The sequence below is a fragment of the Lingula anatina genome, chromosome 6 (assembly GCF_051362555.1).
Source record: "Lingula anatina isolate TDL-2025a chromosome 6, LinAna3.0, whole genome shotgun sequence".
NCBI lineage: Eukaryota > Metazoa > Brachiopoda > Lingulata > Lingulida > Lingulidae > Lingula > Lingula anatina.
In genome coordinates, this window is record NC_141772.1 from 3,306,688 (window position 1) to 3,325,789 (window position 19,102).

The 19,102-nt window shown below is 37.1% G+C and overlaps 2 protein-coding genes across 2 annotated transcripts; one reads left to right on the forward strand and one right to left on the reverse strand.

Moving 5' to 3' along the window:
* Window positions 1-1,930: 1,930 nt before the first annotated feature.
* On the reverse strand, window positions 1,931-11,704 carry LOC147761002 (glycoprotein-N-acetylgalactosamine 3-beta-galactosyltransferase 1-like). Its single transcript, XM_087015667.1, has 3 exons — window positions 11,349-11,704; window positions 6,571-7,077; window positions 1,931-5,838 (listed from the first exon to the last, which is right to left on the reverse strand). The coding sequence occupies exons 1-3, from the start codon at window positions 11,482-11,484 to the stop codon at window positions 5,435-5,437; spliced, it is 1,047 nt and encodes a 348-aa protein (XP_086871793.1). The 5' UTR covers window positions 11,485-11,704; the 3' UTR covers window positions 1,931-5,434.
* Window positions 11,705-15,887: 4,183 nt separating this feature from the next.
* On the forward strand, window positions 15,888-18,778 carry LOC147761003 (uncharacterized). Its single transcript, XM_087015728.1, has 2 exons — window positions 15,888-16,323; window positions 17,642-18,778. Exons 1-2 carry the CDS (start codon window positions 16,143-16,145, stop codon window positions 18,112-18,114), a joined length of 654 nt encoding a protein of 217 aa, XP_086871854.1. The 5' UTR covers window positions 15,888-16,142; the 3' UTR covers window positions 18,115-18,778.
* Window positions 18,779-19,102: the final 324 nt, after the last annotated feature.

Here is a 19,102-nt window from a genome sequence, read left to right on the forward strand (position 1 = left end):
TTTCAAATGCATTGACTAAATGACATTTAAAATCATTCTAGAGTCATTCTAAAATCATTCTAAAATGAGAGCTATATTCCTCATTTCATCTTAAATTTGGATGAGAACTTATTTTCATAATACTGCTCATCACTACTAGATGTGTGTCCATGTAAAATGATTAAAAAAGAAAGATGAAATGGTCAACAATAACCGAAGACTAGGTAACAGCAAATCTTGATTGGCTTTCCAATGAACTACAGCCAAGACATTTCACCTGTTACCATAAAGCCTTAATCCTGAATATGCAATTAAATATGGACAAGTATTTCCATGAAAGCAGTGTAGAAAGGTCATATAAGATTGCAATTGACTGCACAACTTTTAGAATTATACGTTTCTTGCATTAAAATTCATACCCGCACTGTCAATTGTGGCCATGTTGAATTTTGGAACAACCAAGCAAATATAATATGGCCAAATAAAAATAATTTATATTTAGATTATAGGTTAATTATGTTCAACAGAAAGTGTAAGATACATTTTGAAAGAAAAAAGTAACATTTATTCAGTTAGCACAGCAATATGTATACACCGTGTTTTGTGATGGCCACCTTGAGTTCCTTCGTCATTTCATCCTCAGAAAGTTTTTCACAGTATTTATTATATGCAGATTGGTACTTTTCAAATAATTCATCGTACTGTTCCAAATTTGTTTTCACGATATGAAGGTTATTAAAGTCAGTCATAGCATTCACTATTTTGTTACAGCATACTGTAACTGAGCGTAGCGCTGCACTTTTTCTGTCCTTTAAAGTTTTAATGGTAGTTGTGTCTGACTGTGGTACATCTGCGTTTGTTTCACCGTTCATGATGCCAGTGTTCGGAACAAAATATTTGTACTAATATTGTAGACGACGTTACGCATAAAATGACTGAATCATTTATTGTCTTTTAGATAGCACAATTTGTTACAGTTTCGTTATCAAAATGGACACCGTGGCACGTTTGTTCTTTGTGTACGTTGAGCTTTTGTACAAATCTAAAAAAAAATGAAAAATGACATAAGTATGCGACAAACAATAAACTCATAGAAACTAATATAAACAAACTACGGTATATACGTTAAAGTAAAAATAAAAAACATTTTACAATTACTCACATTATATGCTATCTACGGTTCCAAACACAGGTGACCGACCGGTATGCTTGCTACTTGTCTTCTGAATTCTCTATATATTTCTATACCACACACACCCAAAATCACGTGACTGATTACTGTTCGCATAACTAAGAGTGACCACACCCGCACAAAAACGAAGTAGATACTCCAGCGCAGTAGACTACTGCAATCATACTGCAAACATGCTTCAAATCTGCTTCGATGTGGGAGCTAATTAGCATATTTGAAACATGCTTCTATCATGCTGCTAATCTACTGCATTAATGCTCCTCCTCTGTACAAGCCTATGTAATTTTTGAAGTAGAATTGCAGTAGGCTATACTGCATTTCTACTGCAAATATGCTCCACACCTCTACTGCGTTTAAAATGCTTCTTTGCTACTTCGATACTACTGCATTTTCGTGCGGGCAAGGTCATGTGATTTGGTGCACTAACACTTGGATTGGCTGCCATTTTGGCAATTTAACTATGATATTTTTTCAAATAATTTCATTAATTGCTGAGGCCCAAGTCTTATTTTATAAGATTACAATACAGGTACCCGCGTTCATATATTTGAAATACATGACAATTTAAAGGTCTCAGAAATTATAATTCAAAACCCCTGTATTACTATGGCCACAGCTAAATCTGTCACACCCATAATAATAATAATAATTATACTACAACTACTACTACTACTACTACTACTACTAATTATAATAAATTTATTTTGAGTCTAAACTCCATTATTACATGTTCAGAAGACTTTACATATACATAAACAATTACTAAATAATCATTTATTAGGAATAGATAAATAAATAAATTACAGAGTTTAACGACAAAAAATTAAGAGTGTTCACATAAAAGTACTTACAGTACATAGCTAAAATATGTTTGTGAAGAAGAAATAATCAATTCTAGGTAAAAAAAAGCCTTATTTACATATAGAAAAATTATAAGTATAAGCCTTATTTCTTACAGTGGAAAAATGCAATTACTATAACATTTGTAAAAACAATTTAAAAGTTGATTAGTCAAAAAAAATTCCTGAATAGGTATGTCGTTAATTCTTTTTTAAAATACTTGGTAGATTCAATTGATCGGATTTTCAGTGGTTATAAATTCCATTCCTTTGGACCTGCTGATTTAAAAGAAATGTCACCATAAGTTTTTAGGCGCATTTTTACCAGCTTATATAAGTAACAATTTGTCTACAGACCGCACGTTTCTTGCTGGAACATAGTGAGTGACTAATTCACTTAGGTAGATCGGTGCGACTTTGTAAAAAGCGTCATGAACAAGACTAGAAATTTAAAACAATCCTGGCTTGCAGTCAGGTAGCCAATGTAACTCTGCTAAAACTGGGGTGATATGGTTACTCATGGATGTACGGGTTGATAATTTAGCTGAGATGTTCTGAATACGCTGCAGTATTTTAATGTTTTTTTGACACCCATATAAAATAGAATTACAGAAACCCAATCTAGACGTTACTAAACAATTTGTAACTGTACATGTAGCTGCAGCAGAGTCAGAGAGGTGATTACGAATTGTGCATATGTTCCTAATATTAAATACTGCTCACTTGCATATGCTAGCAATTTGATTATTCATAGAAAGCGTTCTATCAACCACCCTCGTAGATCATCAATACACTTAGACAGCTTTTCCATTGATTCATTAGGATTTTTTACATTACAGCATGTTAAAATTTGCGTATCATCAGCATAGATGTTATAGCCAAAACTGTGATGTCTCAATATGGCCCCAGTGGGTCATGTATAGAAAGCTAGAGGTCCAAGAACATTACCTTGAGATGCACCAAAAGCTAACTCTGACACATTTGACAATATTCCATTAATTAAAACCTGTTGTGAGCGACCTGTATGATAAGAGCGTAAAAGACTAAGTGCAGAGTCCCTGATATCAACATAATCTTGTAGTTCATGATCGATTGTATCAAAAGCTGCAGACAGGACAAATAAGACTAAAAGAATCATTGAGTGTTCATTGACTCCACACGGGAGATCACTTTTTTATTCTTAGCAGTGGTGATTCAGTACTGTGTCTGGCCTAAATGTGATAGTAATCTTGCAGCAATGACCCTTTCAACGGTTTTTGATAGAAACGAGAGGTAAAACACAGGTCTGTAATGTCTAAATGTATCAGAGTCTAGAGATGGCTTTTTTATGCCCCTATTTCACACAGACCACGAATCCCACAAATGGCCATGACTTGACAAATTACGGCGCCAATTACAGCCGGCCCCCCAGGAGTCAACGGCAACCCCTACCACGACGAAGTCGTCAGAGCAAAAGCTTACCTGAAAGGCTGCTCTGACTGGGCAGACCACATGCTCAAACAACTCGGCAACAACGCCCACCATGTCAGATGCCGTGTAGACTTCAGGGGATGCCCTGATGACGACATCCTTCTGGCAACAATGATCAACATACAAGACAAGGCCGCAACGGAGCTTAAATCCGCGATCGAGGCCCACACGCAATCTTTCGTAGACAAAGCTAAGGAAAGCTTGGCAAAGGCAGAAGAGAGGGAATCCAGGGCGGAAGAGCACTTCAACATCCACGGCGTGTACACGCCAGGACACCAACCCTCTACTTCAACGACCGCAAACAACCAGATCATGGAGCAAATGAGACTCCTCATTCTCGCCATGAAGGACAAGAAGAAGAGCCGCGTGCTAGCCAGCAAAGTGAAACGAAGACTAACCTCAGTCAAGAAAACCACACTGTAAAATAGAAGCCATTGCTTCGACGTCCTAAAAAAAAAAACGGCCCTTTTCAGGGCACCCCATTTCTACCAGGAAAAGCTAAACCTGAATGTTCAAATAGAGCGCAATAAATCATACCACAAATAAAAGGCGAGATGCCTTCCCCACATTTATTTATAATCAATAAAGCAAAGAAAAGTCATTCTGGAGATAAAGCAAAATGCCCTAATCTCACTTAGACCAAATTTTAACACTTACAGGGCACAATCGACTTATAAGACACAAACATCGCAAATAAAAGGCGAGATGCCTTCTCACTTTATTTATAAGCAACAAGGAAAAGGAATCCAAAATTAAAAAAGGTGCCCGAAACCTATACAGACCATCTCAGCAAATGAAAAGTCAGTGTTAACACGTATATGCACAGCATAAGAATACTAATAAATTTGATCCGAGGTTAAAAAACCTTGCCAAAAATGAAACCAATAAACTACATCTAAACAGAAAGGATTAAGATACACCACGAGAACAGCCAATCAAAACTCATAATCTAAACAACCAATCAGATCCCGGCCTCGTTCTCGTTTTGACACAATTTCAACAAATCCTCAGTCGACCTCCGACTCTTGAGCCATTCACACGCTCAATTCATACCGTCCACTTTGACACAAGCGAGACACTTGTGATCAAGCATGATACTATAAAGCCGAGATGGCTCGTATCATTCACAATGGCGAGACACCATTGATGAAAACTCGCTAAACGAAGCATGATACTTAAAAGCCGAGATGCCTCGTATCATTCACAATGGCGAAACACCATTGATGAAAACTTACTAAACAAAGGCGAGACACCTTTGCTTACCAACCCCTACGTCCCTAAATTTTCTTTTTTTTTTTATTATCGGACTCTGCAGCTGATGAAGGTCACTTGTTGACCGAAAAGCGCTTTCTGCAACCAGTCCACCCTCCCCCTTCCCCCGACAGGCGAGATGCCTCTATTGTGCCAATCACGAAATGCCCTTTTCAGGGCCCCCTGTGTAGATCGGTATCTATAAATCTCATACGAAGTAGGCGAGACACCTACTCTCTTATCAAAGACATTCTTTCCCTATAATAAAGGCGAGAAGCCTAACACACTCTAAGAGTCGCTGTCATTTCTGCAAGGGGCGCTGTAAAAATACACGTCCTCAGAGGCCCAGCTCTGAATCGTGTTATTTTGGTAAAGTGGAATCTAACTAGGTCATGAGCCCACCACCCCCAACACACACGCAAGAGTGGTAAAATATCTAGGCCAAAGTTGACATAAAGTAACAGTAGGTACTAGTAGTATGTTTTCGTCGGGATGCCTAGGTTGAACGTTTTGCATCTGCAATGATACAATTGTTCAATAAAGAAAAGTTGACATTTGTAGTAAAATCTGTTTAACCAAATTGAACAACAGTGTAGTGAACGGGGCAATTTTACAAAAAAAAAAAATATAAAAAAAAAATAATAATAATAAATAAATAAATAAATAAATAAATAAATAAATAAATAAATAAAAATGATAATAATTAATAAAAAATAAAATAAAATAAATGGCGAATTTGTCTAGTTTTGTTTGTTATGCTGTTTTTAACAATACAGGGGCTGGAGGGGTGAGCTCCGAAGGGGTGGAGGTGGTGGAGGAGGCAATGGCACACAGTAAGCACCTTCCCCTTAGTCTGCCATCGTATCTTCAGGGCCCCATCTAAATAAAATATATAATTATAAAATTTAAGATCGGCTGGTGTGGACTTTATCCTACCCACCTCCACTGCCCCATGAGCGCCCCCCTTCTTATACCAGTCAGCGTAGTGGCCCTTCAGGTGGACATAAGGAGGAAAAATCATATACCGCTCTCTGCCCAACTGGTCCCGAGTGTCCATCGGTTCGGCACCAACACTTAACAAGCATTTCGCCGTTTTCATGTCCTCGGCTGATGTCCAGAAAACAAATGGCAGATTAAAATACTAAATTAAGTCAGAATATTTTTGTTGATTTTAAGCTTATTGCGTGATCAGTGGATATATATATATAGAAGGTACCCTGGATATGTTACATTGTATAAGGACATTATGTTTATTGAGACAGAATATACGTTTGAACCAAATAGGACGGTGCAATGTGAAATCTTCTCTACCACAATCTATCTCATGTATTTCCAATTTGTGTGATTATGAATACAGTTGCCTATAAAGATTGCTTGAGTTTTCACGTGTACTATAAGGTTATAAATGTTGTTAAAATATGCTGGGCAAATACCGTCATGCGGATTTCATTAGAAATATATATGTATATTGACTATTGAACATTTTAACACGTCATTTTAACATACTTGTATGTGTCATCTGAAACGAAAGGAGATCTGTGAGAGATATGCAACTTGAATAATAATAGGTTAAATAGATGAAACGATATACAGGCTGTTCTTTGTACAACGACTTATATTGAATTGAGATTGAAAGTAAAAATAGTCGTTTCAATGGACCACCCTGTACACTCCCCAGGGAGGTGAGACCGTCTACAGAGTGCACCAGTGCAAAAATGACCAGGCTTCCTTGACTTGAATATTCATTTCATTTAAATAAATAATTTACATAATTGTATAACTTCAACCTTCGGGTTGTGATTTTCCAATAAAGATTATTATTATGTATGGAATACATACCCTCTCCGTCCTGCAGGCATTTCGGGTCGCTGTTAATGGCTTTCGTAACAAGCAATCTGACAGCTTCCCTGCTAGACACAAACCCTGGACCTCCACTCATATACACGGACTTCTTAATTCTAGTATCAGCGTTGAATTCCCAATCACTGGGGTAAAACTGGTGTCCATAAAACTCTGCCCTCTTTGGGTCCCTAGATGATAGACAATGTTTCAAATTTTCTACAATTACGTATGTATCAGGGTCAGCTTTGATAAAGAAATCTGCGTCGTTCAGATGATGCTCGTAAATGTATTTCCATGCAGCTTTGGCCTTTTTTGCAATGTATCCTCTCCCGGGTGGTACACGTAAACCAATTGTTGGGAACGTCTTATTTTCCATGGAGCTCATAAATAATGTGACGTCACATCTTCTCGCCCACGTGTCTCTGACGTGAATAACGCGCTTGTCGAGATCTGGAGGATCAGTAAGTAGCCAACAAAGAACTGTTGGCATTGGAGGTCCTTTTTCTGTAAGCAAAGGTGAAATAATGTGTTTATAAAGAAAAAATATCAGATAGTAAATCTGTTTTTATATTACAAACATAAAGACGATCGAGATAGATTTGCTATGCATAAATCTAAACGTAGGACCGGGGCGGATCCAGAAAATTTTTCTGACAGTCTTTCATATTACATTTGTTGATCCATCCTCCATTTTTGACCGTCTTCCGACAGAAAGAACAGATACCCGACGATGTAAACTTGAAAAGCTGACTGTCTTCCGGAAGACTCAGAAGACGGCCTGAATCAGTACCTGTCTAATAATAAGTTGTTTCGCACTCTGTCTATCCCCTTTATTTTTTCTTTGGTGTTTCATTCTACCGGTAGTCTACCCCTTTTTTTTTTTTTTTTTTTTTTTTTTTTGTATACGTCTTTCTTGGGTGCACTGCAACTATTAATAAATCAACCATTTTTTTTGGCCCTCTGTCATGTTTCACTTGTTCACTCGTTCGTATTTTTCCAGTTTCAGTGCAGTTATTATGAGTACATCTCTGACTCATCATCCCAATCACCCCTTGTCTTTTTGAAATTTGTTTTTGAAAACACTTTTGATGCGGGATCCCAAAGGGAAAATGAGATGAGATTACTTCAACAGGATAATTTTATCACAGGTGCTTTTTATTTCTCTTAAAATTCAATCATTAAAATAATTACAGTAATCAAATATTTTCCCTGGGAATCGTCAATTGCACATTTTGGTAGTTAGTAAAATTTTCCATTTGGCAAAAGAAAAATGGGGGGGGGGGGTAGAAAGGAAGATGAAAAGATGACTAATTCTGTTTGCATAGTCATTACCTTGACTAGAAAAGTATGCTTACGTTACAGATACTTTCCTAACCAGCCGTCTCTGTAATTGCCGTCTTTATCTATTCAGATTTTTATTTCAAAGCCTGCCTTAATTTTGACGACATAGATGCAAGTGTTCAAAAATTGCTTTTGTTAACGGCTCAAGCCAATGCTTAGATTTTAGCAGTACATGCATTCTCTCATTATGATGCAGGCGGAATGCGACTACCTGTACCATAAGTGGTAGATAGTCGTAGGGATATGTTTTATTCAAATCACTGGCCGAAAAGAAAGTTTAATAGGGCAACCATATTTTTAAAAATTATACTGGAGAAATAAATTGTAGATCTAAGCTGATAACGAACGGTACCCTTCTCCCCCCCCACCCCATTTCCTTTACAGATATATCCACAGCAGTGCTTCGCGGACGCCATCACACTTTCACACACACACACGCACACACACTTTACGTGTCGCACACACTTCAACTCTCTCTAATAACTTCTCTCTTTGTCTCTGTCACTCTGTCACACACACACACATACACACACACACACACACTGTGTGCTCTTGTTCACGCATTCTAACCGAGGACACACACCCGCCCGAAACCCACTAACCGAGGACACACCTCCAACCGAGGACGTCCTCGGTTGACATAAGCAGTGGAATGCATAAAGGGGCCCATTTCAAGTTAGGTGGTGAAATTTGACGCTATTCTGAGCCAGTCCTCGGTTATGCTGTATAGCGCGGGCCAAATTCCCGCCACGAGTGTATCAGAAATACTGTCCAACTTTTTGTCTGAAATCGAGCTATACACACGCGTCCTCGGTTGTGCTGTAAAGGGCGGACCAAATTCCGCGTCCTCGGTTGTGCTGTAAAGGGCAGACTAAACTGAAACTAATGTTATATCTCAGATGTCTATATATTCAGTAAGTTCATATTTTTAAACTAAAGGTCTTTTTTATCAAATTAAGCTCTCCTAGGCTTTTCATAAAACTCACAGAACTGATGATTATAAGTAAAAGAATGGTCAAGATTGAAAATCAGCATGACCAGGCCCTTTTCTTTCAAATGTTATGCTGTTTTTTTTTTTTTTTCAGCATATAAGTAACACTGTAAGCACATTTCAGGGAGAACCAATAAGCCTGTTTTCATGAAACTCACAGGAGTAATCAATGTTATCTATATACAAATCAAGTTTAAAAATAAGATTGATTGGTTGAGTTTTGAGGGACTTCAGCTTTTATTTGTATATAAGTGGTTTTCCTCAGATTTGATTGTCAGGCATGTTGACAGTTTCGTTATTGAACTAACTAGATATGTAAATATGTTAGTGTTTGTCTGAAATTTTCTGCATCTTTACAACATTGCTAGTTGATTATATAAATATGACGGTAAACATGTTATCATGTACTGTGTAATACAGTGTCTCAAAATGGAGGAAATGGGGTGATTATTTTCAAAAGTTTTGCATTTTTTTTCTCCTTTTTTCAGTGTACATGCAACACTGTAAACACACTTCAAGGAGAACCAATAGGCCTGTTTTCATGAAACTCAGAGAACTAATGATTATTAGTAAATTAAAAAGAATGATCAAGATTGAAAATCAGCATGACCAGGCCCTTTTCTTTCAAATGTTATGCTGTTTTTTTTTCAGCATATATGTAACACTGTAAGCACATTTCAAGGAGAACCAATAAGCCTGTTTTCATGAAACTCACAGAACTGATGATTATTAGTAAAAGAATGGTCAAGATTGAAAATCGGCATGACCAGGCCCTTTTCTTTCAAATGTTATGCTGTTTTTTTTTAAGCATATAAGTAACACTGTAAGCACATTTCAGGAAGAACCAATAACTTAAAGCCTGTTTTCATGAAACTCACAGAACTGATTATTATGAGTAAAAGAATGGTCAAGATTGAAAATCAGCATGACCAGGCCCTTTTCTTTCAAATTTTATGCTGTTTTTTTTTTTTTAGCATATAAGTAGTTCACTGTAAGCACATTTCAGGGAGAACCGATAGGCCTGTTGTCATTAAACTCACAAGAGTGATCAATGTTATCTATATACAAATCAAATTTAAAAATAAGATTGATTGGTTGAGTTTTGAGGGACTTCAGCTTATATTTGTATATAAGTGGTTTTCCTCAGATTTGATTGTCAGGCATGTTGACAGTTTCGTTATTGAATTTACTAGATATGTAAAATGGGTTGTTTGACAATTTCTGCGTCTTGACAATATTGCTAGTTGATTATATAAAAATGGTGGTAAACCTGTTATCTTGTATTGTGTAAAAAAAGTGCCAAAATGGAAATGAACTCGTATCATTGTAGTTTGTCAGATTCAATCATTCACAATGTTCGGAATGGAGGAAATTGGACATTTAAACTTGTTATATTGATATTTTTGCCATCTCAACAATTTTCTTAGTTGATCATGTGAAATGGCAGTAAACTGTATTATTTTATGTAAAAAAGTTAAAAATGGAAAGAAACCCATTTCAGTACAGTGCTCTCTTGTATACATTTAGCATTTTCAAAGTATGACTTTGGAGTTCCATGAACCTGAAAACCTTTGCTAGTCACATTTTCTGAATATTCATGATACTAATATTTTATTATAAAAAATTGATGATCATTATGCTGTTAAGCATTATATAATATTGCATCAAATTGGAAGAAAGCACAATTTTGGGTGCTGCTGGCATGATGTCCTCAATTGTAAAATTGTGTACTGTGCAAGTCTGTATCCAATGGACGACACTTTGTGTTATCAAAATATAAAATTCATGATAATAAAAGAGTGCTAAATAGAAAATAAGCATTATGAAAATAAAATGTTTGAAAACGAATTTCTTTGGTCTTTTATTTTATTTCATCAGTATCCTTTCTTTTCCTAAATTAATTGATGTTTTATCTCATAATCTTCAATTCTAAAAAAGTGGCAAAGCCCAGCATTAAATATTGTATAACTGTTCATTTAATCATCACCTCTGGTGTTATTTTGGAATTTACCTTAAATATGAAAGAATTTCATAAAAATGTGAATTTCTGCAAAGTAACGCTATATAAAATTTGCTTTGCATTAAAAGTACAATCATTATTACATGTAGATGCATGCATGTCCTCGGTTGTAATGTGTAGTGTCTGTCCGTGTGTGTGTCCGTGTGTGTCCTCGGTTAGAATGTAAAATTCTTGTCAGCAAAAAATTAGTTTTTATAAAAAATTAATTTATAACATTCATACTCGAATAGATTTTACCCTAAATTGATGTTTTTATTTTGATTTAACCAAGGAATAAGATGTCCTCGGTTGTATGGTGTTGTGCTGATGTCCTCGGTTGGTACACATAGACAAGTACACACACACACACACAGCTCTTCCTGTGTATATTTTAATTATGAAGAGAAAATAGAGAATTAACATCTTTGTTACTTGTATTTTTACCTGGTCTCGAGGCATGCTGGTCCGTATCTATCTCCTCACGAGAACGAGTTAGTGGTCCCTGTATAACAAGTTGTACTGCTATGTTAGATATTACTATGGCGGGTATCACGGTGAAATAAATTTGGCTTCGCCTCATGTACAATGAAAATGAAAATGCCGTATTGGGGGTAGGTTATATGCCAAATGTTTCTCTCATGCCCCACAGGTGGATTTCCATACGCTTGTATATATTTCTGTGCATGTGTCCTTTGCGACATCTCATTATTCCAGTCTCTCGTTTGACGAAGACTGTTTTTCAAGTTAAAGGAGGCCATTGTTCTCGCTTGTACGTACTGTACTTGTATGAATACCTTATGTATTCGCTAACGTCGGTGAATATGGACAAAATACGGGATAAGATCTATGATAATATCCTGTAGAAAATATCTTTAACTTTGTTATGGACCTGATATATTCTAGTTTGGACTCAAAACACTCATTGGTCCAAATGAGCTTTTTTCTTGTAGATATGCATGTTTATGTACATTATTAGACCTAATTCTATAGGACCTCGCATTTTGCGTGACAAATTTCATTGCTGCATGTCTAGCCGAAAATAGGGCAGGCTGTGCAGCTTAGTAAATCGAAGATCGAAGTAAGAGATAGTCAAGGTGCTGAAAAAGAGCGATGAATATCAACTGGTACTTCCACATGTACATATGGGTGTGTAATACAATCTTTATACACAAACATATAAGTAAAAGACATTTTTTGAGCTAAAGATAATTTATGCCACTGGCCCCTGTGCACGTTCGTATTGCGGAAAAAAGTTTGAAGTCGGTAAGGTATGGTTGCGCTTCTCTAAACTTTAAACATTGACTTGTTTTTTCTTGTTCATGTATGTCAATAAGTAATCATTATTACATGTAAATGCATGCATGTCCTCGGTTGTAATGTGTAGTGTCTGTCCGTGTGTGTGTCCGTGTGTGTCCTCGGTTAGAATGTAAAATTCTTGTCAGCAAAAAATTAGTTTTTATAAAAAATTAATTTATAACATTCATACTCGAATAGATTTTACCCTAAATTGATGTTTTTATTTTGATTTAACCAAGGAATAAGATGTCCTCGGTTGTATGGTGTTGTGCTGATGTCCTCGGTTGGTACACATAGACAAGTACACACACACACACACAGCTCTTCCTGTGTATATTTTAATTATGAAGAGAAAATAGAGAATTAACATCTTTGTTACTTGTATTTTTACCTGGTCTCGAGGCATGCTGGTCCGTATCTATCTCCTCACGAGAACGAGTTAGTGGTCCCTGTATAACAAGTTGTACTGCTATGTTAGATATTACTATGGCGGGTATCACGGTGAAATAAATTTGGCTTCGCCTCATGTACAATGAAAATGAAAATGCCGTATTGGGGGTAGGTTATATGCCAAATGTTTCTCTCATGCCCCACAGGTGGATTTCCATACGCTTGTATATATTTCTGTGCATGTGTCCTTTGCGACATCTCATTATTCCAGTCTCTCGTTTGACGAAGACTGTTTTTCAAGTTAAAGGAGGCCATTGTTCTCGCTTGTACGTACTGTACTTGTATGAATACCTTATGTATTCGCTAACGTCGGTGAATATGGACAAAATACGGGATAAGATCTATGATAATATCCTGTAGAAAATATCTTTAACTTTGTTATGGACCTGATATATTCTAGTTTGGACTCAAAACACTCATTGGTCCAAATGAGCTTTTTTCTTGTAGATATGCATGTTTATGTACATTATTAGACCTAATTCTATAGGACCTCGCATTTTGCGTGACAAATTTCATTGCTGCATGTCTAGCCAAAAATAGGGCAGGCTGTGCAGCTTAGTAAATCGAAGATCGAAGTAAGAGATAGTCAAGGTGCTGAAAAAGAGCGATGAATATCAACTGGTACTTCCACATGTACATATGGGTGTGTAATACAATCTTTATACACAAACATATAAGTAAAAGACATTTTTTGAGCTAAAGATAATTTATGCCACTGGCCCCTGTGCACGTTCGTATTGCGGAAAAAAGTTTGAAGTCGGTAAGGTATGGTTGCGCTTCTCTAAACTTTAAACATTGACTTGTTTTTTCTTGTTCATGTATGTCAATAAGTAATCATTATTACATGTAGATGCATGCATGTCCTCGGTTGTAATGTGTAGTGTCTGTCCGTGTGTGTGTCCGTGTGTGTCCTCGGTTAGAATGTAAAATTCTTGTCAGCAAAAAATTAGTTTTTATAAAAAATTAATTTATAACATTCATACTCGAATAGATTTTACCCTAAATTGATGTTTTTATTTTGATTTAACCAAGGAATAAGATGTCCTCGGTTGTATGGTGTTGTGCTGATGTCCTCGGTTGGTACACATAGACAAGTACACACACACACACACAGCTCTTCCTGTGTATATTTTAATTATGAAGAGAAAATAGAGAATTAACATCTTTGTTACTTGTATTTTTACCTGGTCTCGAGGCATGCTGGTCCGTATCTATCTCCTCACGAGAACGAGTTAGTGGTCCCTGTATAACAAGTTGTACTGCTATGTTAGATATTACTATGGCGGGTATCACGGTGAAATAAATTTGGCTTCGCCTCATGTACAATGAAAATGAAAATGCCGTATTGGGGGTAGGTTATATGCCAAATGTTTCTCTCATGCCCCACAGGTGGATTTCCATACGCTTGTATATATTTCTGTGCATGTGTCCTTTGCGACATCTCATTATTCCAGTCTCTCGTTTGACGAAGACTGTTTTTCAAGTTAAAGGAGGCCATTGTTCTCGCTTGTACGTACTGTACTTGTATGAATACCTTATGTATTCGCTAACGTCGGTGAATATGGACAAAATACGGGATAAGATCTATGATAATATCCTGTAGAAAATATCTTTAACTTTGTTATGGACCTGATATATTCTAGTTTGGACTCAAAACACTCATTGGTCCAAATGAGCTTTTTTCTTGTAGATATGCATGTTTATGTACATTATTAGACCTAATTCTATAGGACCTCGCATTTTGCGTGACAAATTTCATTGCTGCATGTCTAGCCAAAAATAGGGCAGGCTGTGCAGCTTAGTAAATCGAAGATCGAAGTAAGAGATAGTCAAGGTGCTGAAAAAGAGCGATGAATATCAACTGGTACTTCCACATGTACATATGGGTGTGTAATACAATCTTTATACACAAACATATAAGTAAAAGACATTTTTTGAGCTAAAGATAATTTATGCCACTGGCCCCTGTGCACGTTCGTATTGCGGAAAAAAGTTTGAAGTCGGTAAGGTATGGTTGCGCTTCTCTAAACTTTAAACATTGACTTGTTTTTTCTTGTTCATGTATGTCAATAAGTACAGAAGAGAACAGTTTCTCTGATCATCTGTAATATCCTGCGTCGTTTTTCAAAGCAGTTTTACGAAATTATTTTTAATACGAGGTTACACGGGGAAAGTGGAAGGTAATAAATTTTAATAGCAGGGAAATTTTGTCACTGGTACCTTTTATGTCGTTTGAAACTCAATTTTTGGCATTAAAGCTATTAAATATTTTTTGCATGCATCAAAAATTGCTCATGGATGGTTTAGTTGTTTTCACTTAAATTATAATGTTTTCAAACGGGGCAAGAATTAAGGGAGATTTTAGTCTACGTGATAACGATAACCACAGCATAATTATGCTGCATATTTTTAATCGCTTGAAACGTTTGGCCGTAAGTTTAAGTCGTGTTTGTACTGTTTGTACATTGTACTGAATAATCATGTTTTATTGTAATGTATAGAACGAAAAGAGAAGCCATACGTTCGAAATATCGGATCAAAAAAAGGAGTTAATCACTTTTAGTGACATAGGAACAAAATTAGAAGCTGACCTGGGATACACCTGCCTGAAAAGAGGGGGGGGGGGGCACGGCGATAGATAAAAGCCTGAAGTAAAATTTACGTCAGGAAGTTTTCAAAGCCTTATTTAAGAACAAAAAGAAAGGAGACCCAATGTTGACGCACGCACGCTGCTCATGACAGTGGGTGGGAAACAGTACAATACGAGCTGCATTTTCTACATTTATTTACTTGGAAATACAGTGTTTGCCGGCAATGGAAGCACAAGGGAATAAAACTGAGAAAAAAAAAACCCTCTCCATTACAGCTGAATCTGAATTAATTTCGACTTCAACACGCTGGTCATACGTGAAACATTTGTCTTAAACTGTATATTTTTCAAAATGTGCTGACTCTGCCCCTGGTTGTTCGATAAAACAATATGTTGGCGGCCAGCAGCAATTGGTATCGGTAAACTGGTAAATCAGTTGATATGTTCGACTGTCAAAATAAATGCTTTAGACCTCAATAAAATAGACACAACTAAAATATACTGTATTAAACAAGCCTTCCAACAGGTGCTCATTGGTTTATGGGCCTGTAAATTGAGCGTTTCTGACCTATTTCATGTCTTCAACCTACAGTTTGTGCAGTTTCGAGGGCGCCTTTTTAATCTCCATCTCTCCTTCTTTCGGCAACTTTTCTTGCGCTACTGATTGATTCGCCCGCGATGCTTGTTCTCATGAAAGTGCCAACTATCTATTATTTAATGTTTCATCACTTTCTGGAGTCTGAAGTTACGCCCGTGAAACGTATGTCAGTTTTAAGTTGATAAAATGTCCAATAGGAACCCGTCGCGTGGTACACGTTATGGTAATGCCACCAATTATTTACCTTATATGGTAAAGATTGTGCGGGCTGACAGTCACTGCGAGGCTGGGGTGCCGCGTTGATATGTATAAATACGAACCCTCAAAGCACAACTCCTCACCCTACCTCATCCATCGGAGACGCAGGGACCCAAGAGAACCCACCAAGGACGCGACAGTTGCAGCAAGAAGCCCCGTACTACTGAACGCCACTATGCACTTGTTCCTGGCTATAGTGCTGTCTGCCAGCCTGGCGGTTGCCGAAGGTAAGTTCCAAGATGCTTCGCAGGCCGATCTTGCTCTTACCAAGGGGTTTCAAGAACCTTTTACTGCATTTCCATTTGAAACCTCTTAGAACGCTAGACCTTACCTAGTGTAGGAACGTTTCCCAGGAAACGAGATTTAAACAGAGACCGTAACAGAGATGGTCGCCCATTGTTCTCCGGTCTCTATTCATTTCGACCAATGAAAGACCGGCAAACGCGCTCCACCCCAAAGTGTGTAATCTCCTTTGTTCGAACTGCTTGCTTTTAGCAACTTCAATTAAAGTTTTTTTTTTGCTACAGCTGCCCCCCCCCCCTAAAAAGCCTAAAATTTGATCTTAAGATGAATTTTTTAGTGCACTCCAGTTTAGGATAAACCCATAGCCGTTTATTAAAATAAAGGTTTGGTACGAGGCATTATTTAGTGAGGAACCGCTACTAAATTTGATGTTGATTATCACATATTTTAATTTCATGGAAATTGTAATGGTCCAAATTCGAAGGAGGTCAGAGTGCAAAATTTGTTCTCCAATCAGTCGCATGCCGAGTTGAATAGGTCAATGATAATATTTAGGTATTGTTCTTTAGACCCACTAAAGCAAAACACAGTCAAGGTAAAAGCTAGCGTTTTAACTCTTTTTCTTCCCGATGAAATAAGGTAATTAGGAGTTCGAAACAGACCCCCTTTATTTTCCTCGCAAAAAGGGTAATATACTGAGTAAGCTGCTTCAACTTATATAAATCGATGACGGTTTTGCTTCTAAACGTTGTTTCATCGATTGATTGATCGATTTCAGGTTGACACATGTAACGATGCTAGTTTGGTAATCTAAGAGTGCATTCCCATAGATTTTAGATCGATCTATCCCCGTGGGGAGTCTCACTATAATACTGTCAGATAATCTGGCTTAAATGTTCGTCCCGCCTACTACAAGCTGTAAAGGGGTAATTAACTTCCGTGTCCGCTCAGCTGACAGCTATTCAACGTGAACCCCCAGGGAGTTAGGTCGATCTAGTTGGATCGATCTAATCTCTGGGAATGGGGTCTAACTGAAGGGTGGATTTCGTGATCTCATGGTTGATTAGTTTTTCAGGTCATGTTTTTTCGCGATTGACCGATGGTTTATTCAATCGTTTCATTTGTTGTCTGGTTGACTATGTAATTAAATTATTAAATTTGCAATAACTTTATTATTTGATTGATGATTTGATGGTGAAACAGCTCGATTGAGTGATTGATTAACCGATTTGTCGAACGAATGGTTTGTATGATAATTATTCGTCCAATCAATGAATGACTGACTGTTGCTTTGGTTTGCAGGGGGATACATCAGCCCTCCGTTCCTTCTGAGGCACAGATCTAGCGGCCAATGTTACGCCTATGCTACATGGTGGGCCTGGGGCATGCAGTATGAAAAATTCCGTGCAGACGATTGCAGCAAGTCGACATTACTGCGCTGGTATCAGGAGGAAGGGCAATTGGGCTATCTGAAGGTCGAAGGCTCTGACGGACATTGTTTGACTCCCCTCGGTAGCTCGGCTGAACCAGCGGATAATACAGGGATTTTCCCACACTCAAAATGCGATAATGCTGCATTGTTTGCAATCGAAGAAGGAGAAGGCCGGATCAAACATTCTGGGGGTAAATATGTTCACGCGTCCCCATATAACCAAGAAGTGCCAGGCGTCAATTCCGATTTGATCATACACGGAGGAACTTCCCAATACAATCAGTTTGACTTTGTTGACAAGCAACTCAATAAAGTTCAGGTTATTCCAAACGATCTGGTGTAGGACACTGGATTATAATCAGAGACCAACCAGTATCCCCAATAACAAAAAGTAGATATTGGTGCAATTGCCTGTCAATATTATTCATTTAGAATAACTTTTTTTTTATCTCCCTGCCATGCCAAATTTCACGGATCGGGTTTCTGTCTTTTTTCCCCACAGTCCTTTCTATTTAGCATTCAGATTTTTCAGTGGAGCACTAAGGTTGCTGTCGCTGAGAATTACAAATTCCAAAATTTGGTATTTGGATTCAATTCATTGTACACAGTGTCTCCATAATGAAATCACTTTAAAAACCAAAAATATATTTTATGATACACGTGTCCCACTTTAATTGCCTTCGTAGTGTACGATCACTACCTTATGTTATAGTATATTCTATACCTCAATACCTCAACTTGAAGCCACATTAACTTATTATTATTTCTTACTCTGATATATCTCTTATTTTGGTGGAGGAACCAAAAAAATGAGCAAAATGATAAAAAAGGTTCTGATTCGATCTTTTCTTAATGGACAGCTGTTTTGTATCGAGGACAACTTTCATGAGGCCGTTGTTGGAACTCCTTGGTTTCACACATTTCGCTTTTTGACAGTACTTGTGAACTACACTTGACATGTTAATCGACATATCTGAAATAAAAGTAGAAAGATTCAGGACCACAGACACTTGCTTGACTTGTTTTTTTTTTGTATCGCGTCTCTTCGTTTGTTACCCTAAATCCTAATTTTTGCATATTATTTATTTATTTATTTATTTTGCTTGCCACTTTCTATGGAACAAATTTATTATTATTTAAAGACCTGTTCATGGACAGTGTTTTTCACGTTTATAATTCTCTTCAAAATGCTCAACAAACAATGCATAATTAAATTTTTAATGATAAACGTATCAGACCGTGTTTATATATTTTGTAATTATCTAATGAAATAATTTCCAGTTGAATTCCTCGTAAATAATGCAGACTTATTATTGCTTGAATAAGGACCT